This window comes from Polyodon spathula, chromosome 4 (genome assembly GCF_017654505.1).
Source record: "Polyodon spathula isolate WHYD16114869_AA chromosome 4, ASM1765450v1, whole genome shotgun sequence".
Lineage (NCBI taxonomy): Eukaryota > Metazoa > Chordata > Actinopteri > Acipenseriformes > Polyodontidae > Polyodon > Polyodon spathula.
In genome coordinates this window covers 66,413,087-66,428,074 of record NC_054537.1, presented here as the reverse complement: position 1 = coordinate 66,428,074, position 14,988 = coordinate 66,413,087, and the positions used below count along the sequence as shown (strand labels likewise).

Here is a 14,988-nt window from a genome sequence, read left to right as displayed (position 1 = left end):
AAAGTGGAACTTTTTTGGTCAACATGGGCCCTGTTATGTCTGGCGAAAACTAAACACTGCATTCCACAGTAAGAACCTCATACCAATGGTCAAACATGGTGGTGGTAGTGTCATGATTTGGGGATGCTTTGCTGCATCAGGACCTGGACGACTTGCCATCTGTGACGGGGAACTCCCCGTCTATATGAATTTGGAACTGGCAGGGAGGGGGTTAAATTTTTCCCTGCCAGAAAAACATGTGAGAATGTGGCTGGAGCTCTAATTGAATAATTATTGGTTAATTGGGCTCCAGCCACAGGGGATAAAAGCCAGGGGAGAGGTCCTGGCTGGAAGGTATGTGTTTTCTGTTTGAGGGTGTGTTCTTTTGTGTTGGTGAGTTTTGTGTTTTAAAAATAAAGAAGTATTTTGTTTAAAGACCTGGAACCTGACTGTTTATTTTGTAAGTTAATTTTGATTATTTATTTTGAACCTCTTTTTGTTGGCCCTTGAGCCTGTTTGTTTGACTATTTTTGTATAATAAAGAACTTTATTTTTTGCCTTTACTCTGTCTCTGAGCCTCAACACTCTGTCATCCTGTCACACCATCATTGAAGGAACCATGAATTCTGCTCTGTAACAATGAATTCTACAGGAGAATGGCAGGCCATCCATCTGTGAGCTGAAGCTGAAGCATAGCTGGGTCATGCACCAAGACAATGATCCAAAACAAACAAGCAAGTTTAAAGTTTTGGAATGGCCTGTTCAAAGTCCAGACCTAAACCCCATTGAGATGTTGTGGCAGGAATTGAAACATGCAGTTTATACTCGAAAACCCACAAATGTCACTGAGTTGAAGCAATTCTGCATGAAAGAATGGGCCAAAATTCCTCCAATGGGGGTAAGAGAACAACAGGAAGCGTTTGGTTGCAGTATTGCTACTAAAGGTTATTGAGTCTAAGGGGGGCGATTACTTTTTCACACGGGGGCATTGGGTGTTGCATAACTTTATTTAAAAAATAAATGAAATAAGTATCAAAATGTTGTGTTATTTGTTCACTCAGGTTCTCTTTTATCTAATTTTAGACTTCGGTTGAAGATCTGATAACATTCAGTGGCATAAATTCAGAAAATCAGTCAGGGGCAAATACTTTTTCATGGCACTGTATGCTACAAGTGAAGAAGCACTAATGTCTCGTTATTCAACAATTTATTTATTTATTTATTTATTTTACATGAAATGTACTTTTTGTGTATGTGTACAAATGTCAATTGCCCTGGATAAAAGCATCAGCCAAATCAATTAATATGATATATTGTTCTGGCTTGCTATTTATTTATTTATTTATACAGTTATAATATAAACATTAATTTCTACATTTATTTATTTAAAAATATTTATTTCTAAATATATTTATTCCTCTATGCATTTTTTATTTATTTTATTTCTACCTAATAAATTATTCCTTTATTTATTTTTAAACATGGTATAGAGCAGAACCTTCAGGTTTTCAGCGAAAGCTGGTCAGGCATGGAAGTAAACTTAACAAATTAACGCATTTCAACAACATCGCAGTGGCACAGCAGGCTAAGGCTGTGTGCACTTCAAGGACATCATTCCTGTAGCAATATAATAATATCAACAATATATATATATATATATATATATATATATTATATATATATATATATATTATTGTTATTTGTGCGATGTTTTTAAAACTTAAATAAACAGTTTTATATAAATGTTGTGGATATCAAACTGCTGACGTTCACTGTTTTATTTTGATGTTGACCAACATGTGGAATCACGTGATTGGTAGATGTCCAGTTATTTAGCTTTTCTGTTTGAAAAGTTGTTACACACTCTTAAAAAAGTAAACGGAAGAGGAAGTAGGAGAATAACAATTTTACCTTAGTTTGACGACTTATATTTCATTGTGTATAAGAGGTATTTAGGTTTTTTTTTTTTTTCAAATTTGATGTTGTAGCGTCAGAAGGGGGGTCATCATATCATTCTGTGCATGAAAGTAACATAATTAGAATATACAGAGGGGATCTTAAACTTTTGTCTGTGTCTTCTTGGTCTGGTTACAAACTCCCCCACTGACAAAGAATGTTTTTAGAAATAGTCGTAAACTAACCGCTGGACAAGTGTTTTTATCTCTACCTATCACTGTGTTCTGGACCCTTTAGTTGGTTTGAGTTCATTTTTTAAGTCAATTCCATTTGGCCACTAGATGGCGCTGTTTACTGATAAGGTCTGTTGTTTACTTAAGTTCCTATTTCCTGTAACGAAGAATCCTTGTTAGCAACGGTGAAAGTCGCTCTGTGGAGCTGCAGATATCATCGAACTCCATCCTTCTTGCAATTATTTGTAGAAGCATTGTCTGTAAGTAAAATCAATAATAACATACTCACCTTTCAATTCATGATGATATTTTATATGGATGATCGTTTGCGTGATAGATTTACGTATTTTCTTGATAGTTGCATGGTCGGAGATATCTGTTCTATGTAATTGATTTTGCCATGTTTGGAGAATTATTTTGCATACGGCAGCATATTTCTGAGTTTATGATAATATTATACCATACCTAAAAATACATGCTGTGCTATTAGTGAGAATTAAGCATAGTATTCAGCATACCCGTACTTACGTTTGTTTTCTGTAGTTTATTTCAGTTTTACTCAGTTCCTAACACTGTACCTACAAACTGGTGTCAATAAAGCATCATTCAATACTACAGTTACTGGAAAGAGTTTATCTATCTGTTAAGCTTAAGAAGGGGACTCTTTTGCGAGGGCAGAATAGTAAAAAGACATTCTCATAAGAACATAAGAAAGTTTACAAACGAGAGGAGGCCATTCGGCCCATCTTGCTCGTTTGGTTGTTAGTAGCTTATTGATCCCAAAATCTCATCAAGCAGCTTCTTGAAGGATCCCAGGGTGTCAGCTTCAACAACATTACTGGGGAGTTGATTCCAGACCCTCACAATTCTCTGTGTAAAAAAGTGTCTCCTATTTTCTGTTCTGAATGCCCCTTTTTCTAAACTCCATTTGTGACCCCTGGTCCTTGTTTCTTTTTTCAGGCTGAAAAAGTCCCTTGCGTCGACACTGTCCATACCTTTTAGAATTTTGAATGCTTGAATTAGGTCGCCACGTAGTCTTCTTTGTTCAAGACTGAACAGATTCAATTCTTTTAGCCTGTCTGCATATGACATGCCTTTTAAGCCCGGAATAATTCTGGTCGCTCTTCTTTGCACTCTTTCTAGAGCAGCAATATCTTTTTTATAGCGAGGTGACCAGAACTGCACACAATATTCAAGATGAGGTCTTACAAGTGCATTGTACAGTTTGAACATTACTTCCCTTGATTTAAATTCAACACTTTTCACAATGTATCCGAGCATCTTGTTAGCCTTTTTTATAGCTTCCCCACATTGCCTAGATGAAGACATTTCTGAGTCAACAAAAACTCCTAGGTCTTTTTCATAGATTCCTTCTCCAATTTCAATATCTCCCATATGATATTTATAATGTACATTTTTATTTCCTGCGTGCAGTACCTTACACTTTTCTCTATTAAATGTCATTTGCCATGTGTCTGCCCAGTTCTGAATCTTGTCTAGATCATTTTGAATGACCTTTGCTGCTGCAACAGTGTTTGCCACTCCTCCTACTTTTGTGTCGTCTGCAAATTTAACAAGTTTGCTTACTATACCAGAATCTAAATCATTAATGTAGATTAGGAATAGCAGAGGACCTAATACTGATCCCTGTGGTACACCGCTGGTTACCACACTCCATTCTGAGGTTTTTCCTCTAATCAGTACTTTCTGTTTTCTACATGTTAACCACTCCCTAATCCATGTACATGTGTTTCCTTGAATCCCAACTGCGTTCAGTTTGAGAATTAATCTTTTGTGCGGGACTTTGTCAAAAGCTTTCTGGAAATCTAAATAAACCATGTCATATGCTTTGCAATTATCCATTATCGATGTTGCATCCTCAAAAAAATCAAGCAAGTTAGTTATGCACGATCTCCCTTTCCTAAAACCATGTTGACTGTCTCCCAGTACCCTGTTACCATATAGGTAATTTTCCATTTTGGATCTTATTATAGTTTCCATAAGCTTGTATATAATAGAAGTCAGGCTTACTGGTCTGTAGTTACCTGGTTCAGTTTTGTTTCCCTTTTTGTGGATTGGTATTACGTTTGCAATTTTCCAGTCTGTCGGTACCACCCCTGTGTCAAGAGACTGCTGCATGATCTTGGTTAGCGGTTTGTAAATTACTTCTTTCATTTCTTTGAGTACTACTGGGAGGATCTCGTCCGGCCCAGGGGATTTGTTTATTTTAAGAGCTCCTAGTCCCTTTAACACTTCTGCCTCAGTTATGCTAAAGTTATTTAAAACTGGATAGGAACTGGATGACATGTGGGGCATGTTGTCAGTATCTTCCTTTGTAAAAACTTGTGAAAAGTAATCATTTAACATATTTGCTATTTTTTTTTCTTCCTCTACGATTTTGCCATTTGTATCTCTTAAACATTTAATCTCCTCTTTGAATGTTCTCTTGCTGTTGTAATATTGGAAAAACATTTTGGAATTGGTTTTAGCTCCCTTAGCAATGTTCATTTCTATTTCTCAACGGTAATTGCAACCTCCGGTGGACAAGATATCCAGTCTGCTCTACTCCTCTGTACACATCCAATGCAAGATGTCAGCTTCAGAACATATGAACCTTGCAACCAGGTCAGAGTGCTCACGTTCATCTAAGTCATCAAGACGCTCCAGCAAATCTGCAGCAAGCTTGGCTGCATTAGAAGCTCGTGCCAAGGCTGAAGCAGCACTAGCAAGAGCATCATATACACAGAGAGAAATAGAAGTGAAAGTGAAGAAGGCCCAGCTTAAAGTGGAGGAGACCCGCCTGGAAGCCACATTAGAGGCTCTTCAGCAGGAGAAAGAGGAGGAGGCCGCCTTAGCTGAGGCTAATGTATTTGAGACAGCGATGGATGCAGCTGATGTGCCACAGCTGGCTGGGGTTGATGACAACAAACAAGGCTCAACCTACCATTCTCTCGAGAGGGCTGAGAAGTATGTACAAGACCAGCAAGCCTATGTGAACTACCATCAGCCGTCAGCATACAAGGAAGTCTCACAGCCAGATGTCAAGGTTGAATCGCCTCCCCCAGTTGATCACCTGCAACCACGACTACATCCTCTCTCTCGCGCCCCCACTTATACTGGAGTGCCAGCCACCTCAAAACACCCAACGACTCATCTTATCAGAGAGCATGTGGTGAACCTGCCTAACCCCACCTACAGGCTCCACACCTCACAGTCTCCCAGGTGCTACGCAGGTGATGACGGCCAGCCACCTGGTGTAGAACGTCATGAGTCCAGTGGGACCCATTCTGATCGTGCCAATGTTGCAGATCTGGCGAAGTTCCTAGCACGCCGCGACCTCCTCACAGCTGGACTCACCAAGTTCAACGACAAGCCAGAGAACTACTGGGCTTGGAAGTCAACATTCTCCAACGCCATTGAAGGCCTCGACCTAAAGCCCAGTGAGGAACTCGACCTACTAATCAAGTGGCTTGGGCCAGAATCAGCTGAGCATGTGAGAAGAATGAGGTCCGTCCATGTCAATCATCCTGCTGCAGCCCTCAGTGTGGTCTGGCAACGGCTAGAGGAGTGCTATGGGTCTGCTGAAGCTATGGAGACAGCCCTCTTCAACAAGCTTGAACGCTTCCCGAAGATCTCCAATAAAGACCCCCAAAGTCTGAGAGAGCTGGGTGACCTTCTCCTCGAGTTGGAGGCAGCCAAAGCTGAAGGTTACTTACCTGGCCTGTCCTACCTGGACACTGCAAGAGGCATCAAGCCTATTCTGGAGAAGCTCCCCTTCAGCATGCAGGACAAGTGGATGTCACAGGGGACCAGATACTAACAGGTGCATGGTGTCAGCTTCCCACCCTTCTCGTTCTTCTCCGGTTTAATTCGTGCAGAAGCAAAAATGAGGAATGACCCAAGCTTCATCACATCCACTTCCAACGCAGCGCCGCCTAAAGGAGAGAAATTCTCAACGAGAACGGCGAGAGCCCCTATCACAGTGCACAAGACAGAAGTGGACAACGCCATCCAGAAAGATGAATCCAAGAAGGAGGACCCTAACAAACAATGCTCTATCCACAAAAAGCCGCACCCCCTGCGAAAGTGTAGAGGCTTTAGGGAGAAACCCCTAGAAGAGAGAAAAACCTACCTTAGAGAGAACTCTATATGTTTTAGGTGTGTCTCCTCAACAGCACACCAGGCGAAGAACTGTAAAGCTGTCATCCAGTGCTCTGAGTGCGAAAGCGACAAGCATATTGCAGCTCTTCACGCCGGTCCTGCCCCTTGGTCTCACAAAGATGCCGTCAGCTCCTCCACACAGCATGGCGGGGAGGAAGACAAGTCTCCCTCCTCTCCAGTTGCCACGTCCACCTGTACTGAGGTCTGTGGAGACAGTCCCCCGGGGAAGTCTTGCTCCAAGATCTGTCTTGTTAATGTTTACCCAGAAGGTCATCCTGAGAAGAAGATGAGAACATACGCCATTCTGGATGACCAAAGTAACAAGTCTTTGGCTAGGTCAGCCTTCTTCAAGATATTCAACGTAGCCAATGATGCCTCACCCTACACCCTCAAGACGTGCTCAGGTATCTCGGAGACTGTAGGCCGGCGTGCAAGAGGCTTCATTGTGGAATCAGCTGATGAAAAGACCTGTTTACCTCTTCCCACGCTCATCGAGTGCAACGAGCTCCCAGACAATAGGACCGAAATCCCTACACCAGATGTAACAAGGTACCACCCTCACCTCAAGTTCTTAGTCACCAAGATACCTCCTCTGAACCCCCAAGCAGAGATACTGCTACTTCTAGGGAGAGACATCATCCAGGTGCACAAGGTGCTAGAGCAGCGCAACGGGCCCCTGCACGCTCCCTTCGCACAGCACCTAGCCCTCGGCTGGGTGATAGTGGGAGATGTCTGTCTCGGAGGGGCACACAAACCTTCACCAGTTAACGCCTTCAAGACAAACATTCTGGAGAACGGATGCCCCAGCTTCATGAGTCCTTGTCTCAGCAGCTTCCATGTTAAGGAGAACTTCAGCCACACACACCAGCCTCGAAGTTCTGGCACCATGTCCCTGAAGCAGAGATGCACGCCAGCCGACGCGGCAAGCCTCATGGGCGAATCTGTCTTCTGCTACACTAAGGATGATGACAAACCAGCTCCTTCAATGGAGGAACTCACCTTCCTGAAGATGATGGAAAAAGAGTTCCATCAGGATGCATCATACAGCTGGGTTGCTCCGCTCCCTTTCCGTAGCCCACTGCAACGTCTCCCCAAGAACCGCGATCAGGCCAGCAATCGCCTCGCCTCACTCACACGCACGCTCAAGAAACGTCCAGAGATGAAGGACCACTTCATTGAGTTCATGTGAAAAATCTTTGAGAATGGGCACGCTGAAATCGCTCTACCCCTACAAGCAGAAGAAGAGTGCTGGTATCGTCCGATCTTCGGGGTGTATCATCCACAAAAACCTGGACAGATAAGAGTGGTATTCGACTCCAGTGCCCAGCACCATGGGGTATCTCTGAATGACGTCCTGCTTACTGGTCCCAACATGAACAACAGCCTGCTTGGGGTACTGCTGCGGTTCAGAAAGGAACCAGTGGCTATGACAGCAGACGTGCAGCAGATGTTCCATTGCTTCGTTGTTCGTGAAGACCGTCGTAACTACCTGCGATTCCTCTGGTATCACAACAACGACTTGGATGACGAAGTTGTGGAGTACAGGATGCGGGTCCATGTTTTCGGTAATAGCCCATCCCCAGCAGTGGCCATGTATGGCCTCAGGAGAGCTGCCTTAGAGGGCGAGAGGGATTACGGAGCAGAGGCAAGGCACTTCGTCGAGAGGAACTTTTACGTCAACGACGGTCTCGTATCCCTCCCCACAGAGAAGGAAGCCATCACTCTTCTTCAGAACACTCAAGAGATTTTGGCCCTCTCCAACTTACGTCTGCACAAGATCGCCTCTAACAAGGCAGAGGTCATGAGAGCCTTTCCTCCAGACGACCTAGCTAAGGGGCTGAAGGACCTGGATCTGAGTGTCGACTCCAGAACCCTGCTGATCATGCCTCAAGATCAGTCCCAGCAGGCAGCCTGACTCATAGCACATGGTTGACTGGACCAGCTTTCTTGTTCAGGTCAGCAGAGCCAGAAACCCTTCACACACCTTTCGACTTGGTTGATCCCGGATCTGACTAAGAGATCCGCCCCCAAGTTGCTTGTCACGCCACCAATGTCTCCAGCAACAAGTTAGACCCCAAGCGCTTCGAAAGGTTCTCAAGCTGGCAAGCACTGACACACGCAACAGCAAGGCTTGTGCATGTTGCTCACTCCTTCAAGGTAGGCAGCAGCTGCAAAGGATGGCACATCTGCAAAAAACCCTGCTCCACCGAAGACCTGGATCAAGCCAAGAATATCATAATCCGCAGTCTGCAACACGACGCCTTTCAAGAGGAATTGGAATGCATCAGAGAAGGTAAAGCCATTCCTAAGCAGAGCCCACTCTTCAGTCTGTGCCCCTACATTGATGATTCAGGCCTACTGAGGATTGGAGGACGTCTGTCCCAAGCAAGCCTAGGTAAAGATGAAATCAACCCTCTCATCCTGCTTGGACGGAGCCACATCGCGACTCTACTCATCCGTCACCACCACGAGCAGGTCCACCATCAAGGGCGCCACTTCACTGAGGGTTCCTTGAGAGCAGCTGGTCTGTGGGTCATCGATGGAAAACGGCGCGTCAGCAGCATACTCTATCAATGTGTCATCTGCCGAAGACTACGTGGGAGGATAGAGACTCAGAAGATGTCTGACTTACCTGTGGATTGCCTCAGCACTGACCCTCCCTTCTCTTTTGTTGGGTTAGATATATTTGGACCATGGATGGTTACAGCACGTCGCACCAGGGGTGGACTAGCAAGCAGTAAACGCTGGGCTGTGCTGTTCAGATGTATGAGCACCAGGGCCATACACATTGAAGTCATTGAGTCGATGGATTCCTCAAGTTTCATAAATGCTCTGCGACGGTTTCTTTCCATCAGAGGACCAGCCAAACAAATCAGGTCCGACTGTGGTACAAACTTTATCGGGGCCTGCAGAGAGCTGAAGATGGAGGCCGTTCAGAGTGACAAGGAGGTCCAAGAGTACTTGAGTGACAAAGGGTGTACTTGGGTCTTCAACCCACCACACTCATCTCATATGGGAGGCAGCTGGGAGAGAATGATTGGCATTACGAGGCGCATCCTGGATTCCATGCTGCTGAAGGTGGGTCCATCCAGGCTTACTCACGAAGTCCTGACTACTTTCATGGCGGAAGTCTCAGCCATCGTGAATGCTCGTCCATTGGTTCCTGTGTCCACGGATCCAGACTTCCCCCTCATCTTGACGCCAGCGACACTCCTCACCCAAAAGGTTGCTGTAGTTCCTCCTCCCCAAGGTGAATTCAACGAGAAAGACCTCTTCAGCCGGCAGTGGAGGCAAGTTCAAAGCCTTGCCAACACCTTCTGGCACCGCTGGAGAAAGGAGTATCTTCCTACCCTGCAGAGCCGTAGGAAGTGGCAGAAAGAGAAACCCAACCTTAAGGAGGGAGACATTGTGATGCTGAGAGACAGTCAAGTGAAAAGGAACGACTGGCCCATGGGCATCGTTGTGAAGACCTTTCCTGGCAGAGATGGGAAAGTAAGAAAGGTTGAAGTCAAGACAGCAAGACAGGGGTCATGCAAGATCTTTCTGCGTCCAGCTCCAGAGACTGATAAGTAACTTTAAGTTCTAGTGTTAATGTTGGCATCTTTACAGATACCAGACGGGGAGTGTTCTGGACCCTTTAGTTGGTTTGAGTTCATTTTTTAAGTCAATTCCATTTGGCCACTAGATGGCGATGTTTACTGATAAGGTCTGTTGTTTGCTTAAGTTCCTATTTCCTGTAAAGAAGAATCCTTGTTAGCAACGGTGAAAGTCGCTCTGTGGAGCTGCAGATATCATCGAACTCCATCCTTCTTGCAATTATTTGTAGAAGCATTGTCTGTAAGTAAAATCAATAATAACATACTCACCTTTCAATTCATGATGATATTTTATATGGATGATCGTTTGCGTGATAGATTTACGTATTTTCTTGATAGTTGCATGGTCGGAGATATCTGTTCTATGTAATTGATTTTGCCATGTTTGGGGAATTATTTTGCATACGGCAACATATTTCTGAGTTTATGATAATATTATACCATACCTAAAAATACATGCTGTGCTATTAGTGAGAATTAAGCATAGTATTCAGCATACCCGTACTTACGTTTGTTTTCTGTATTTTATTTCAGTTTTACTCAGTTCCTAACACTGTACCTACAAACTGGTGTCAATAAAGCATCATTCAATACTACAGTTACTGGAAAGAGTTTATCTATCTGTTAAGCTTAAGAAGGGGACTCTTTTGTGAGGGCAGAATACACTGAATGAGTCATTTCAGTGCCAGTAGTATTTTGCTGAGGGCAACTTCCAGACAATTCTGAGTACCTTGACACCTAGACGGGAACCAGTCCTTGTCGTAAATCCAGCCGACGGGGCGAAATAGCAGACGAATGGAGAACAAGGGTCCGCGTCGGTACAAGAACAACCAATGAAAGACATTTCACGTGCACTCAGGCACTGCCCAAAATAACCAAACTAACCAATCACAGGGCTGAAGAGAGAATCATAAAACCCATTGACTTTCAAAGTGTGAGCGCGGTTCTGCTGCGAGCTGAATTATTTTTCATATCTATTTAACGTTTATGAGGCTGAAATTAAATGTAATTCTTAATAATAATATATACAAATGAGCTTAAAGACATAATGGCAAATCTACAGTAATATTAATCAGAAAAAAACACGCAGTCTTTGAAAATTGTAAAGAAAATGTTGGCGCCACAAAAGTTAAAGTGTTTTATTAAATGCTACATCATCTTAAGCTATACATACATACATGCATGTGTAATACACACACACTCACATTTATGCTTGGAGTCACAGACCCAGATAAGCACTAATCTTGGAATACCTTACCAAAGCTAGCATTACGTATTTCAAGATAATTTGGAGTCTAGGAAACCAGACTTAAGATGGGTGTTGTAAGCTGGAGATGTTGATATTTAACAGCATGCAAAACAATACTGTTCTGTGCATATGTTTGTGACTTGAATTATCTGATGTATTTACATATTTTTGTGCAAACAACTATTAGTTCTCATTTTAGACATAGTAATACAACAGATCACTGCTTAAATAAGAGTATTGTATTTTGCCTGAGCACTGATATATTTTTCTTCAAAATAATTGAGATTAATACCATTTTCTCTTGTGCAAACAATGAAAAACATATACCAGAAATGGTCATTACTTTTGATGGTCAATAGATATACTTACAGGCATAATATACAGAATTCTGATCAACCAATACAACACATATTATCCTGTCTAGATCCAGGTGCAGAATGAATGCTGGCTAATTAACCTGTCACTCTGTAAGAAACAGAAGTCAGAAAAGTACATGCATTGTCCCCATTACACCAGTAAGGATGAAAGGACTTGCACTGTCTGTCATTGCTACTAGAGTGAACAGAAGAGTCGTACAGTGAGAAAGATGCCTAGGGCTTTCATTATGCTCATACATTATCTGAAGAATCTTCTCACCTCAGAGCTCAGCACAAATTTGCTTGCGTTTTGCTTGCTGAACTGTTTTTAGCTCTTAGTCTGAATCCGAGCCGCTGCTTGATTTGGAGGACTTGTGCTTTTGTTTCTTCTTCCTCTTTTTCTTCTCTTTTTTCTTTTTCTTTTTTTTCTTTTTGCGTTTGCCAGAGTCTGAAGAACTGAAGCTACTGCATTTCGAGTCTGAGGTGGTGTCATCCAGCAGCTGCTGTAACTGCTGTAACCTGCAAAGAGAGGACAGCATTTCACAAAGAGCACTTTACATTTGAGTTTCAGGAAAAGTGCAATTACATACACGTATGAACCCAAACAGGACCTGTTAGTAAAGCTGCCAAATCTTACATAATACAAAAAGAAGTAACAGAAATATCTGTTCTCAAGCATTACTTTCAGGTAGTCTTGCACTTCTTTGATCATTCCACCTGGAGAAACAAATTTCTTCCCCTACTGACATACCTTGCAGACAGTAACATAATTTGACCCTAAATACACTGCTGGGGTGAAATGACAGAGGAAGTGAAACAGTAACAGGAGTACCTTTAAAAGGTACCACATACATGTATTATATATGTTTCTTTCAAAACTGCACAAGAGACCTATACAGCATATGGAAGTACATTTACTGTTTTATCTGCAGCAGCCTCTTAATGTTATAGCAAACAGTGCTATTTGTTTTCATTGGGGTTGCAAATGCCTTGGTCATCTACAGAGTTTTTTTCAAAAGAAATACCCAGAAATATACCTTGATACATTTCCTAAATTAGTTTCACAAAAAGTTGTTAAAAGTAAAGGAAATACATTGATTCCTTTTCAAAGCACCTGTTTTCTCTGAGCAGGTCATACATGGAGTCTTCGTGTGCCTAGAAAAATATAAATTGTGAAATATTTTTGTACAAACATTAAAATACAATTCGTAAAGAAATGCATCCCCCACATGTTTCACCAGTGCACTCTTTGAATGAAAAAAGTAGATTGCTTTTTTTTTTCTCAAATTAGTAAAAGGTATTATTTTGCCAGAATTGTGTATTATTAAAAGTGAATTCTGAGAATGCTATACAAGTGTTTGTTAAAATATACTTACAACACGGAACTGCTCCAATTTTTGATTTCCTTTGATAGAAAATGGACATTCTCGGTCCCCTGTCCTATGGCCATAGCGTTTACACCTCCAGCCTGAAATAAATTCAAGTTAGATACTCACTTGTTAAATGCATGGGAGAAAGTTGTCAATGATCTTTTTGACTGAAACTCCTGGGGCAAAACCATTGTTTTGGCTGGGGGCCCATCTAGGCCCCCAAAGCTCTGGGGTTGTACATGCTCTCAGGTGCATTCTGAGCCTCTAGACCACTTTCAGAAGCAAACTTTAACTGGACTTTGTAGAAAAAGAAATTCAGACATTTCTTCTTGCAACTTGTCATTTTACCAGGTGGATCAACCTGATAAATTACACATAAGGCTAGTGTCATCCACTTTTTCTGATACAAATTTCAAGGACTTTTCAAGCACTATTTTGACAATGTTCAAAGACCTAATTTAAGGTGTTTGACAATTTTCAATGTTGATAACTAATAACCAACTGTAAAAATAAAGCTTTTGTATGAACAGTTTATTTAACTGTATAACAACACAAATCAAAATTATACAAATTTTTCAAGAATAGATAAGCTCTGGATTTATTCAGTAATACAGAGTCAGTTTTGGTACCTGTAAGTGAGTGATTCATTCTAAAAGCAGTACAACAATTTTGTGCTTTAATCGATGTCAGAAGCAATAGTCCACAAATGTTGTCTCATCATAGAAAATGTACTATTATTATTATTATTATTATTATTATTATTATTATTATTATTATTATTATTATTATTATTATTATATATATTAATAAACCAAGCAAACATTGCTGTTGTGAAGTATGGTTTTAGTAATTCCAAGCCGACAATGGTCAATTTGTACTTACTGAGCACGTCTTCATTACAAATACATGCAAGTAGCATCAAATGACATAACCAGTACCAATGGCATCTCTGCACAGTGCTGCACTAGAAGTCCCACGTATAGTTTATTAAAGGAAAGTGTTAAAGAAAGAAAAGCATTTACTGTTCTTTTAAAGGTAAGTATTCCTTAAGTAAGGCCTTTCAAAATACTTGCCATGTCAGAAATATTGGTTAACTATATATAAAAAAGATTTAATTCTGAAGCAAATGCAAATAAAAGTGTGATGTCTTGAGCATTACAAGGCAACATAGAACATACACACCCTTATGTGCTACAGTGGAGGTTGTGACACTGTGGAGCACATCCTGTGTAACACTACCTTCTACCTACCAATTACCAGTGCACTGTAGCTACTGCCCTTTCCCCCCCACCGCTTTGTTGACTGTACTTACACTGCATGACCTTTACGTCTTTGCCAAGGGGCATCCAGAGACCTTTAGTGGGCGCATGAAATTCCTGTGCATCTTGATTGCCTGGAGAGTCGGGTATACAGTCCTCAGGTTTGTCATCATCCTCCTGCAAAACAAAACAAAACAAAATCCTTAGAACATTTGCCATTCATGAAGTACTGCCCATAAGGATTGTCCACATTAGACTGCAAGTACTCTGCTCTGTAAACAGATATAAATGTTATTTTAATTGTTATTTTAACACTAATCCTTGCACATTTTCTTCCAGCAAGCTAAACACTAAAGTATACACTACATCCCCTGCCACTAAAACTAGAACAGATTCACATGACCTACATCCTATTTAAACATGCCATATATCATTTTTGACAGACTGATACCGGAGCGTCCTTATTTCAAGATTCTGATACCCTCAATGCCTGAGGGATATCAGAATCTTGGAGAAGGACTTATTTTATGTACAGGCATTTCCACTACTTCTCCATCATTGAGGAAATATTAGCCCAGTGATTAATAATAATTATAAATCTGCTAGGAAACATCCTGCTCTCTGATTGGTTAGCTGAGTTCTATTAGCCATACATTAATACCACACAAACTTTCAACAGTCTCATCACCTTTAATTCAAATTCCTCCGCCACTTACCTGTCCTAATTCTAAATGTAAACATTTAATATCTGCAAATAACCACTAACTTAAAAAAAATAGCAGATTTAGAACAAAAATGTGATCTTTGTAATGGAAAAACTGCTGAAGAATGGTATGAAGATGAATTTCCTGAACCGGACAAAGTACCAGCAATTTTTTATTTATTTTTT

General features: G+C 41.5%; 1 protein-coding gene across 1 annotated transcript; it reads right to left on the bottom strand.

The window, feature by feature from the left end:
• Window positions 1-11,044: 11,044 nt before the first annotated feature.
• Window positions 11,045-14,428, bottom strand: LOC121313855 (retinitis pigmentosa 9 protein-like). The gene is made up of 4 exons (XM_041246641.1): window positions 14,153-14,428; window positions 12,847-12,938; window positions 12,585-12,625; window positions 11,045-11,989 (listed from the first exon to the last, which is right to left on the bottom strand). The coding sequence occupies exons 1-4, from the start codon at window positions 14,316-14,318 to the stop codon at window positions 11,806-11,808; spliced, it is 483 nt and encodes a 160-aa protein (XP_041102575.1). The 5' UTR covers window positions 14,319-14,428; the 3' UTR covers window positions 11,045-11,805.
• Between the last annotated feature and the right edge of the window lie 560 nt (window positions 14,429-14,988).